Source organism: Triturus cristatus, chromosome 1_2 (assembly GCF_964204655.1).
Source record: "Triturus cristatus chromosome 1_2, aTriCri1.1, whole genome shotgun sequence".
In the NCBI taxonomy this organism is placed as follows: domain Eukaryota; kingdom Metazoa; phylum Chordata; class Amphibia; order Caudata; family Salamandridae; genus Triturus; species Triturus cristatus.
Window position 1 is genome coordinate 518,214,429 of NC_140580.1, and position 12,884 is coordinate 518,227,312.

At 42.3% G+C, this 12,884-nt stretch overlaps 1 protein-coding gene across 1 annotated transcript in view; it reads right to left on the reverse strand.

Annotated features, from left to right (window-relative positions):
- BCCIP (BRCA2 and CDKN1A interacting protein) overlaps positions 1-12,884 on the reverse strand; it is a 163,241-nt gene that overhangs the window by 130,888 nt on the left and 19,469 nt on the right. The window contains exons 2-4 of the mRNA XM_085606244.1: positions 11,526-11,600; positions 3,065-3,145; positions 1,997-2,095 (exon numbers count right to left, since the gene is read on the reverse strand). Of these exons, the coding sequence (XP_085462370.1) occupies positions 1,997-2,095; positions 3,065-3,145; positions 11,526-11,600 (255 nt within the window). The remainder of the gene's footprint in view (positions 1-1,996; positions 2,096-3,064; positions 3,146-11,525; positions 11,601-12,884) is intronic.

Consider the following 12,884-nt stretch of genomic DNA (forward strand, 5'->3'; position numbering starts at 1 on the left):
CATACGTGTAAATGATTGAAACATCAATAAAGGTTTTTCAAAAAAAAAAAAAAAAAAAAAAAAAAAAAGATAATGCGGGACATACCCGATCCTTTGGCCATTTGCGTGCTTTCTTTTGTGTAAGCCTTATGCAATGGCCAATCAAATGCGTGGCAGTAAAAAAATAAAAAAAACACGAGGAAAATCTCTGGGAGTTGGAAGTCCTTGCAATAAGCCTCGCAGAGCAACGCATGCGCGCTGGCTCAGGCGAGACCTAAAAAGAGAACCAACCCAGATCGATTCTGAAAGAGAAAACAGATAATCCACATAATCAGTTTGCTTATCCTGTATAAAGGTGGGTGCCACTGACCCACTTCCAAGTTCTCTTCAACTAAAGTGGATGCCTCAAAGAGTACTTGAAGGACTACTGCACAACCTAAGCTGCTGTCTGCAGGACAGTCACCTTTCCAGAGGTGAGGGGACATCATCTGAAGTCTGGCCTTGTTGGAAGAAATATAGTCTCTGGTCTGAAGCGCCGTGAAGCCAACCTTTTGCTGAGATACAGAAGAAGCCTGCCAACGCGGCAGAGGTGTGGCTTGACCTGAAGTGCCAGAGGAGCCTGATCATCATCGGTGTGTGGGTCCATCAGCATAGGAGGATCCTGCAACCACCAACCAAGTCTAACACGAGATGTGGAGTGCCACTGCAACCAAGACCCTTATAAGGCTGTCCTTGTGCCGCTGTGACCTTTGACTTTGGCAGCTCACCTACTGCAACTCACTGGTGAACCAGAGTAGGGTCCACTGTTGCCAGAGTCACTATGTGAGGATGTTGGAAGGCAGCTCCCTGTCATACTGCTGCCACCTTTCCCCAGATTGTGAGTCTACCCTCCAGAGGGAGTGTCTCGTCGCAGAAGCGGGAGTAAAGAGACATGCAAGAAGTGGACTGCTAGTTCCCGCCAGCTGTTGGGAAACTTTGATACCTGTGCTTTGGAGAGACTGACAACAGCAGAGACTTGTTTGAGAACTGAGCACTTAAACTGAACTCTGAGATAATCTGCACCTAAGCCTTGATATTTGTCCAAGGGACACTACTCACATACGGGGGGGGGGGGGGGGGGGGGGGGGAGGTGGGCGAAGTCCCAACTAGACGGACCAAAGAGGGAGGAAACACCTGAAAGAGGGGCATGGTGAGGCAGAACGCAAGCTATAGTAGACCAAGCGCCAGTATGAGAATTGTGACTTTATGCACGGTCAAGTACGACATTTCACATGTGTGGATTAAAGTAGGTTTAATTTACCAAACTATAGCACAGAGTCGGCCATTCAGCTGGATGATTGTGGAGAGCCGAATTTGTGTACTCCCACACTACCTCCTTGAGAAGCCTGTGACTGCTTATCATTGCTACCACCAATAGTCAAATGCTGAAGGAGTTGTACTTGGCCCAGTTTGCATTGCCAGAGTAGAATGGCTCCTGGGTCATCAGCGACAAAGGACCCCAGCCCCTAAGCCCAGTTGCCCATGCTTTCCACGTAAACCCCCCTGAAAGGGGTCAGACTAATGTAATACATCAAACCGTAAAAAGGGGAACCCGATTTAAAATAATTTACAAGTTGTTCTAATTTATCTGTTGACTTTTTTTTTTTATATTGACAGCTTTGGAAGTGTATCTAGTGCCTGAGAAGAGGTTACCTCAAAGAGAGTAGCTGAATGGTGTCCCGAGTCACTGTTATCTTATCAGCAAAGACATTAACCAGATCTCTACAGATTTTGAGAGGGACCGATAGGAGAAACTAAATTAGAAATATCAGACTGTTTGCATTCCACTGTAAAGTTTGAAGTATTTAAAACGCCTTTCACAATGAATTAAGGAACAGATTACACACAAAACAGTGCAAGAATTCGTTGCAACCGAATTTGAATCCATATTGCACATAGCAAACATGTTGCCCGCTAATAAAAATAAAAATGAAACGGTGCTAGAGTAAGATAGATATACATTTTTCAAGCCAATTACCTTTCTTTCAGTTAAGTTTAGGAGACTGATAAAGCCAAATATGTGGCCATGGTCGTCATCATCATCATCTTCGCCGTCGTCTTCCAGGTTTTCTGCTTGCTGATGGATATAAAAACACAAAGTTTCATGAACCAGCTAATAAAAGAATTCCACATTAAAGTATTAATTAAAAATAATTTGAATTGAACAGCGAGAAAGCAAAGAAAGATAGAGATCCTCTGCTCTTGCAGCAACTGCTCTGTGAGCCATGCAGGCATCAAAATCTTACAGTCTGGAAAGTAGCTGGAATTACCCTAAGTGAAATACACATTATTCATTGTAGTGCTTTGCGCTACTCCTTCTTTCACTGTGAATTGAGCACTAATTGTTGAATTAAATAACACATAGCACTGGGGATTCTTCGGCTTATCAGTCTGTGCTGCAAGTGACATGTTCTAATCAGTCCCACGCTACCAGGAATAATCGAGTTAACTATATGGTAGATTGTCATTGAGCAATTACCTGTGCTTGAGTATTATCATCACCCCTCTCTATTTCCTGATGCCCATATCATAGTAAGTCTCCACGTTTTCCAGTAATTATTCTTTTGACATTTCTATCTGCATTTATCCATATATTTTTAAATCTTATTTATATTTTTCCAGTTGTATTTAGGTGGGTGGAGAAATTAAGCTAGAACTAGTATATTTCCTGGTTACTTTAGCGCACACTGCTAAGCCTGTGAAATTTTTGCATGCTAAAGTAGTTATATACAATAAAGAAAAAGAAATATAATCGAATGAAAAAGTTAACATTGCAGTAGTGGCAAATTTGCATTAATTAAACTATGTGTCGCGAATGAGAGCATGGAGAGACACTTTTACTAAGAACCAACTCCTGTAGGTTTCGGTTTAATAAATAAATAAATAAATAAATAAATACACACGGAAACAGATTGTTTACATCCGTATTTGCATATGCAAATTACTGAAAGTTGAAAACGGAGAAACGTAATTATAGCGTGTGCCACAAAACAATATCTTGGTTAGAAGGCATTATATATATTTTTAAACTACCCAATTATGTTACCTTAATCACACTCCCAATATGATTCTGCTGTATTAATAGGTCTGCCACTTCGGATGTGTTAACGTGAGCTTTCAGAAACAGCTGAAAAAACAAATTACGACAGCCTTTATAAAAGAACACACGTTATCAAGTAGATTGTTTAATTTGTCAACTGAGATGCAGAATTCATCCTCAACATACAAATTAAGATGGTCGTTAAAAGACATCTTCCACCCAAGATGGCTTTTTTTGCCACAAAGCGGACAATGCCCTCACCTGACTTTACAGATCAACCAGAAACGGGATCTGGCGAAACGGAACCTGTGCCTCAGAGCACACATGACTTCCCTTTTTATGGCGGCTCGAAACCATTGTGGATAATATTCCCTCTGCAGTTAAAAACATCCATTTGGAAAATCCGTGTCTAGGTAAATGCTTCAGAAAATACACAGCGGACCTTGGTCTTGGCTCCATGCTACTTCTGAAATGTATATTGCAAATTCCAATGCACATAACAGAAGTAGTGGTGGCATGGAGAGGAGGGCGAGTGAAATCAAGCTTACCTATACTGCTGCTAATCGAGGCCTACTATTGGCAATGGTCCTACGGGATGCAGAAAAGGCCTTTGATAGAATAACTTGGGCCTATCTATGGAGCACTATGGGTAAAATAGAGTTTGGCTCTTTTTAATAAGGCGATTCAAATCCTTTATAAGCAACCACAAGTCTTGAATCAGCGAACAGGTATAAGCAAATTAGATAGTATAAAAATCTTGCAAGGCACACAGCAAGGATGTCCTGGTTCCCCCCTTATAGAATATATAATCGTTTATACGGACACTTTGAAATAAGGCGATTTTTTTTCCCCCAAGGACACACAAGTACGCTATTAGCATATGCAGATGACAATGCAGTGATTACCACAACTGCAGAAACCTCTAGGATGGAAACTGATGTGGAAGCTCATCTCTACCTTTCTCCTGAACTGTGGGAAAACACAAATAGTTTCTAATAGTTATGATGAAGTAAATGGTATTGGATGTTCTAATGGTGCAATTGTTTTAATTTTAACGCTTGCATACTCTACATTTTATACTTTGCTTATTCTCTCTATTCAGCCTCCCGTTGCTCCTTCCCTGTTCTGCAGCGGCTTTTGTGGCGATTGTGCAGAGGGAAGTGAAGTGTGAATCTTGAATTTATTTCCGGTTTTTGAGAGGTGTAGCCGCTCTGAGGCACGGTGTTAAAAATTAGGGCGGGGTGGACATGCAGCAGGCACGACTAAAGCAAGCCCATCTTCGCCCATCTGCGTCCAGAAACCCTGGTTCATCACAGCCAGAGATGAGGTTGTATACCTCTACGTTCTTGCTCTCCTTACGGCCGATCTCCAACGCCTGCGGCCAGGTTATTTTACCTGGAAGCAACATCTCGGACTTGTAAAACTTGCAATTTTGCTCACACTTCTTAAAAAAGATTCTTTGGACGCTCAGATAGCCTCATGCCTGACATCCAACCAGGTATAGAGAGCAGAAGGTGCGGATTGCTTGGGTGTGGAGCAATATTCTACTCAGTTATTTCATTGCTTTAGCCTGAATTGTTGCTCTCTCCCTAAACATCACCTCTTTATGATTTTAACCCTGACGTAGTATTTCTTACTGAAACTTGGCTACATGCAGGCTCTTTGCCGGATAATATTGCAGGTCTTCCTGCTAACTTCTCTTTAACTGGTATAGATGGCCACACAGAAATGGTGGAGGAATAGCTATTTAATAAATTTAAAAAAAAAACGTATAAAAGCAAAATTGATCACATTTTGATCTCGGACTGTGAAGCTTTGCTATTTAAACTTTTCTTCACTGCGACATCCACGTTTTCTGGGGCTCTGATCTATCGTCCCCCTGGTTACCCGAATAAATGGCGTACCACTCTCCCCGACCTACTGGCCCCTCATATCTTGCACTTTGCCAATTTCACGCTTCTCTGGAACATTAATCTTCATCTTGAGATTCCAAACTGCAACCAGTCTGAGCCTTAATCGAAGATCTGGATATTCTTCATCTAGCACTTCTAAACTCTGCACCTACTCACTCTTTTGGACCCAATTTTTCTAACATAAAGAACTTGCTTATCGACCCCACCTCTACAGCTATGCTGTGCCTTTCAAGATTAAAGCCCCTTCTCATCCCATAGCGCAGTCTGTCCCAAAATCTTATGTCAGAAACTGGTCCAAACTTAACATCCCAGCATTATTTATTTATTACATTTATTGAGCGCGAGCGAATACCCGTAGGCGTCTCGGCGCTAGACTATACAGCTGTCTTTCCCCAAGATATTGATAACTTCGGAAGATCATGGGCAGTGTCACTGGTTAAACAGCCAGGTTTTTAGTTTCTTACGAAACTGCAAAAGTGAGGGGCTGGTTCTGATATGTTGTGGCAAAGTATTCCATATCTTAGGAGCCGCAGCTGAAAATCGGCGGTCACCCCAGGAGACTGTTTTGGAACGTGGAACCACTAATTGGTTAAGAGTTATGGATCGAAGCGGTCTGACCGGTTTATAGGGTATAAGCTGGTCCTTGAGGGGGCGTGGTCCTTGATCGTGAAGTGCCTTGTAGACTATGCAGAGTGATTTAAACTTGATCCTGTTTTGGATCGTCAACCAGTGGTATGTCCTTATAGTATCAGAAATGGGTGCAAACTTGGGTGTTCTAGGACAGCAGACGTGCTGCTGCATTCTGTATTGTCTGCAGTTTTTTTGTTACCCTGGCTTGGGCATTTAGAAAAAGTGCATTGCAGTAGTCTAAGGATGAAAGTACTAAGGAACTGACCAGTGTTTTGGCAGCAGCATCCGGTAGAAAAGGGATGATTTTCCTTATCATTCTAAGTTTATGATGGGCTGTGGCTGCTACTTTGTTCGCGTGTGCCATGAAGTTGAGATGATCATCAAAAGTTACTCCCAAATTCCTGACCTTGGGGGTCGGGCTAGGAGGGGTACCGAAGGCTGGTGGCCACCAGGATACAGACCAAAATCGGGGAGAGGGGTCCAAAGATGACCACCTCCGTTTTATCGGAGTTGAGCTTCAGGCAGGTACCTGCCATCCACTCTCCAATCGACATCATTCCATTTTGGAAGCGCTCTGCCACCTCCAGCCCGTCACCTTTAATGGCCAACACCAGTTGCATGACATCAGCATATGAGGTTAGGCTCATCCCGTATGCTTTGATTACACAAGCAAGGTCCGACACATAGATGTTAAATAGTGTCGGACTGAGGGATGAGCCTTGAGGAACCCCACACGGAAGGGACAGTTTGGCCGATTGGTATGGCCCCAGTGTGACCACCTGCGTTCTATCGGCCAGGAAGGAGGAGAGCAAGTCTCTCGCAGTGTGGTGAATGCCCATCCTTCCGACACGGTCCACCAAGATCTTATGGTCGACCGTGTCGAAAGCTGCCGAGAGATCTAACAATACAAGTAATGCTGTCCCTCCCTGGTCACGGATAATTCTGATGTTGTCTGCTGCTTTGATAAGGGCGGTTTCTGTACCGTGATACTTACGGAAGCCAAACTGTGTGTCGTCCAATAGATGATGTTTCTCTATATACTCTGATAGCTGCTGGTTCATGGCTTTTTCCGCCACTTTAGCTAGGAAAGGGAGGCTTGCTATGGGCCTATAATTCTTTAGTTCCTCCTTATCTAAATTGGGTTTCTTCAGCAGGGGTTTAACCAGTGTTTCTTTTAAGGAATCTGGATATGTCCCTGAACTCAGTATTGTGTTGCAAACATGAGTGATGACCGGAACAGTAGTGTCCATCACCATGGAAAGAACTGAGGAAGGGCAAGGGTCCAGAGCCGATCCCGTTTTAATAGACGTGATGATGATTTTTGTTTGATCAATAGTAAGAGCCTTAAAACTGGACAAGGTGTTTCCTGAGGAAATGTGAAAGGGAGGGGCTCTGGTGATGTTAATTTTTTAAGTAAAAGCTTGGTATATGTCATTGACCTTGGAGAAAAAGAACTCAGACAACGCGTCGCAGAATGATTGTGACGGGGACGGATTTAGATCTGGTGCATTACCAGATAAGGTTTTAGTGATGTCATATAGTTGCCTACTAGAGTTTTTAGCATTTTCAATTTGTTCCGAAAAAAATGTTTTTTTGGCTGCAATAATCATAGTTTTATAAATGGCCAATGATTCTTTATATTTGATCTTGCTTTCGGTGTCATAGGTTCTACGCCAGTGCCTTTCCCTATTCCTACTTAATTGTTTTTGGGTTCTTAATTCCTCTGTGTACCACGGAGCGGTCGGTGTGCTTCTATTCCTGGAATGGAGTTTAGTGGGTACTAGGTGATTCGTGGCATCACCTAGCCATTCATGGAATTGATGAGTGGCGGTATTGGGTTCATTGGATAGGTCTGGGCAAGTTTTGTCCAGAAGTATTTTTAGTTCAGTATGGTTTATATTCTTCCATACTTTGAAAGAGCCTGACTTAGTAGATGTGACCTTCTTCCTCAATGATTCCTTGATTGTCAGGCCGCTAAATATAGCAAAGTGATCCGTCCATGGCATGGGTAGAATATTTAATATGTGCAGGCCCTCTACGTTAGAAAAAATACCGTCCAGCGTATGTCCTGCCTGGTGGGTGGGAGAGGTAACCAGTTGTCTAAGGCCCATTATTTCTAGGTCTGATGTAAGGGCGACGGTGTCCCTATCATTTTCTTGTTCTAGGTAGAAATTCATGTCACCCATAATTGTCGTAGACTCTTCCGTGGCTATCGATTCAGTTATCGTACTTAAGTTGGTCAAAAAGGCTGCTCTTGTCCCAGGGGGACGGTATAGGAGAACTCCCTTAAAGTTAAAAAGGGCTGTGAACTTTATGTTAAAGTGCATGGCTTCACATGATGTAACAGGAATAGATGATGTTCGGACCTCGAACCGGTCTCTTGCTATAATGGCCAGACCCCCTCCCTTTTTTCTAACCCTATCCTGTCGGTAGGCTTTATAGCCGGGAGGGACTGCAATTACTAGATCAGGGGCTGATGTATCATCAGTCCATGTTTCAGTGATATAAAGCGCATCTAAGTTGTTATCAGTGATAAGGTCCGCTATTTCTTGGCTGTGTTTGCCCAGTGACCGCGCATTGATGAGGGCCATAAGAATGACCACCTCGTTGACGTCACTTTGCAGTTTAGGGGGAGTTTTCAAGTTGTTAATAGAAATCGTACTATTACAGTGGGGGCAAATCAAGTTGGAAACCATAGGTATTTGTGATAGGTCATGTTTAGTGCATCGAAAGGAAGGGGTTGGTTGAAGCTCCATCAGGGCCATATGGGATTAGGCTGACTTGTAATATGAGGGAGCCGGAGCAGGGTTCTTGGCCCTGGGTGCGGGCCGGGCGCAGACGGGCTTGCCATTGGCGCGCCCGCTGCACGGACGGATGTTCATGCCCTTATATCCGGTGTGAGGAGGGTGGGAGGCGGCCAGCAGCTGCAGCGCTACCCCTCCCTCACCCAAGATGGCCGAACCCCTTCTCCCCAAGCGCCAAGAACTAGAAATGCACTGGGAATCGGGTTCGAGGGGGCGGAAAGACGTGCAGGTAGTTTTTAAAAATCAACTAAACATGCACAAGATACAAAATACAATTACAGATTTAAAATTATGCAGTATTTTAAAATTCGATCAGAGCAAAGCCCCCGGCTTCCGCCTCAGGGGAGAGACATCTGTGAAGCAACTTCTTAACACAAAGCCAGCACTTGTACTGCACCTGATCATGATGAAACTGTCTTACATCAATCGCTCAATGATGCTGCTGAGACCGTCTAGCCATCTACAAAACAAACTTGTGGGTAGAACGCACCCTCCGGCTCCCTGGTTCAATGATGTACTCCGATCAGAAAAGAAGCAGTGTAAAATCTTAGAAAGACATCGGAGGAAACGATACGATGAGGAGGATAAATCTGATTATGGCTTTAGAAAGATATCATGTCCTTTGCACATCAGCACTCGCCACTTATTACACTGAAAGAAATAGTCACTGCCCAACACTGCCAGAAAACTCTTTAAGGTGGTGAAAGAATTATCAGACGCTAATAATATCATGCCTGCAACATCTCTCACCCAAAGCCAGTGCGACAAACTAGCAGTTTTTTTGTGCACGAGGTGGACAAAATTCATCTACAATTTAAAGGATCTATGAACATTGATTCCAATGTATACTTAGACTCACTTGACACTCTTTCAGTGAAGGCAACCCCTTGAGCAATCAAGCCAATAGTTGCGGCTAAAATCAGTGCATGGCCACATATGGATCTTCAATTCTTTGACGGCATTGCTGTACATAACTCTCCCACTACATTAAAATACTGTGCAAACATCTAAAGGCTGACGTGGTGCTTCTTTTGTTTTAATATTTCACCCTAGAAGTTTTGAGGTTATGCAGTTCACTTTGTCCCTAATTATGTGAATCATAGATTGACACATTTCTAAAATCTTATGCAGATAAAATTCCTCATATTTGCAAAGTAAGCTGAGTTTAAGCCCAGAGGATAGCCTTTGCCCTATTAGTTGAATGTAGTCGGTCTGGGTTAAAAAGCATGGTTCAGTGGCAATATAAACCATTCATATAAACATTTGAATTTCACAGAGTGGAAGAAATAGGCACAGCCTCATTTCCTAAGGAAAGTGAATGCTGTATAACGGCCTGCCCATTCACTCCCACCCAAGAAAATCTTTGTAGGATAAGCGGTTTGCAACAGAGTGTCCTCCACTCAGCAGTACCTGTGAACAACATTGGCCCCCTGTGAGCACACACTCAGTACACCAAGGATTGAATGGCATTCTGGAGGAGGATAGGCTATGGCACCTCTTTTTGGTGGCAACAAACTGTAGGATCTTCAGCAACCCACACTGTTTTAAGTACAGTAACCAGCTTGCACAGTTGCTAAGTTTCTGATTGGCTCTCTTGGTCTTCAGTTGGCAATGTGAAGCAGAAGGAAAGGCAAAAGGGGGTCAGATTTTTGATAACCTCAAACAAGAGACAGGACACTGTGCCAACATTTAAAAGCATCTTCCCCAAATCAAGAAGATCAACGTGTAAAACCCAATATCCTCCGTGACAATAACTATTAATGTTCTCTTCATTTGTGGAAAGCATATGCAAAAGTGCAGAGAAAATGGTCTCCTTGCACCTGGGATCTGTATGCAAGAGTCAAGCATGTTGAAGCCAAGTCATATACCACAAAGGAGCAAGTATACAGTGCTGTACAGCACTCAGCGAACCAGAGTTGCTACATAATATAAGCTAAAAGGAGGATCTTGAGGATTTTATTTGGATCCTCACAAGTCCATTTCTTTTTTAGGCCAGAAAGCGGGAGAAGTAGGAGCAAACTAACTTCCCAGGCAACAGCCATACTGATGCCAGGACTTCTTGGGAGAAGCGGACTGCTCCAATTCGGAGGAATTCGTACACCCTCCAAATTACATTAGATGAGACAAAGCATGCCGACTGTCGATTAGTAACACGCATCGGCATCACACAGGGGTTTCAAATCAAGAATACCCAAAGCGGAGGTACGCTTTTGTAATCTTGCTGGAACCAGGCAAAAACAAAAATCTGAAGCACTTAAAGCCGGCTCCAATTTAGGGTTAACCACTGAGAAGGCCAAATAATCATACAATTATCATATCTGCAGACATTTTCCACACAAAATGGTGCTTTCATCACAAAAAGGAACAAATGCAAAACAACGCATGAACTCTGGGATTGTCTCAATTTAAGTGGAAAGCATTCACATTAAAGTTAAACAATAATATGGCTGGTACGCAACATGCAGGGATTTCAGTATCGCTTATCCCTACAGGGCCAAACGTGTGCCTAGAAATACTAAATTAATAAAAATATTATGGACAGGTAAAAATCTATTCATGCTTATTTGTAATAGAGGAACTTCAGATGTGTTATTTTTGGAGCTGGTCAGAGGAGTTGAGCAAATCCAACCACTTTGATGCAGGCGTCAATAATATACAACTGATCCATATTGTTCAGACTTAACTTAAAAAAGGCGTTTTGGAAGAGGAACACAAAGGTGGTTCTAATACATACTAAATCTGAGGATTACATGGTTTATAACTCAACAGATCACCCCCATACCGTCACAACACAAACAAATAAAATGCAGTCCTGTACAATAGTTCCGTGTCTACTAGGTGTCTTAACTGCTACAGTGAGCAAATGGGTAAAACATGCAACATACAGTACACAACTTGTTTCACAATCATTTATTTTAGAAACACGTACATTGGAAAGAGTATGGCACACACAGGGAAATGCATATTATCACAATCGTTCAACTTTATGGTCAGACTAAAAAGTTATGGCATTCAAGATTACCCTGCATTCACAAATCAACCCTTCATTAATAATCTAATCACTTTAATTTGAAAAAGGTTAAAACTAAGCTGCCAAAGACCAGTATTAATAAGACATACCTGCTGTAGTAGTTTCTTTATCCCATTGTGGTCAAAATCAGTAATTTCATGCGCTTCAAAATCAACATTTACATCCTGTACAAAAATAGACATATGAAAGATGATAAATAACCGTAGCTGATCACAGGTATCAAGTACATTCCAAGGTAAGAACAAATATGCCATCAAGCAACTAACAGCCTCCTTATAGATGTGGTTTTAGGGCTACCGTAACACCACAAGGATGTGACAGCTTACACAATCAAAAAACAAACCATGCATCAGTTTGGGTGTTTATGTACTGAATTCACATAAATATCAAAAATGAGCTCCCTGATTTGATCATCTGACACGTGTTCCCGACTTTCCATCTTGTACGATTCTTAACAACAGTACTCAATACTGGATGGATAAGGAAGCTAACAACTCCCACAAGTCGCTCCTTGTGCAACTGTTAAGCGCTATATATCCTCCCTGTAAAAGGAGGAACTATACATTCAAGACATAGTGTTGTACTCCGGTTTAGGCACAGAGAGTACAATGGAATCCACAAATAAGGAAATTGGGCCTTTAAGAAGAAGCATTGGAAAACCAGATTGGTCTTGCCATTAAAAAGAAAAAAAAAAAAACAACAAAAAAAAAACAAACAAAAAAAATAAATAAATAAAAAAAACACACAACACGTGGCAAGCTATTGGGTTTGCCAATGCTGGTCTCCTTTGTCCGAGGCCACCGCTTTTGTCTATGCTGCTCAGCACCAGAATTTTTTAAAAAAAAGTAATAAGTGCCCCGGCACAATGACATATGTACGCTTATGTCATTACACAGCTATAGTTTTATTTATTTTACTCTTCCAAGATTGCAGACACCAAGCTTGGAGCACTAAATAAAAATTAAAAATAATAACTTTCCTTTAAAAAATAAAATAAAAGGAGAGTGTGATGAAGGGCCTTTACAATCAGAAGAGGCATAGTACCAATGCCCACCATGAAATAAAAAACAGGGAGTGGTAGGAGGAATTTCAAAGTCACTGTCGAAGGTCATCAGTGAGTAGGGAGGGCGAGGGAGCAACACAGGTCGAGGGAAGGGTTTAAACAAGCATTTACAATGCAATGGTATCGACATTGTTAAAGTTAGAGCTATTGGCATTGCTCATGACATTATTTTTGTTTAGGTTTTTGTTTTTAAAACATTTTTAAGAAACGGCATTGTTATTTACAATGTCAATAGCTTAATCACTCTCAAATGCGAGACCTATTGCATTTGCACCCACACACAGAGCCACCCACACAGAGCAACCCATACACAAATAGAGCCACCCACAGAGCCACCTACACACAGTTACCCACACACAGACAGAGCCACACACAGAGCCACCCA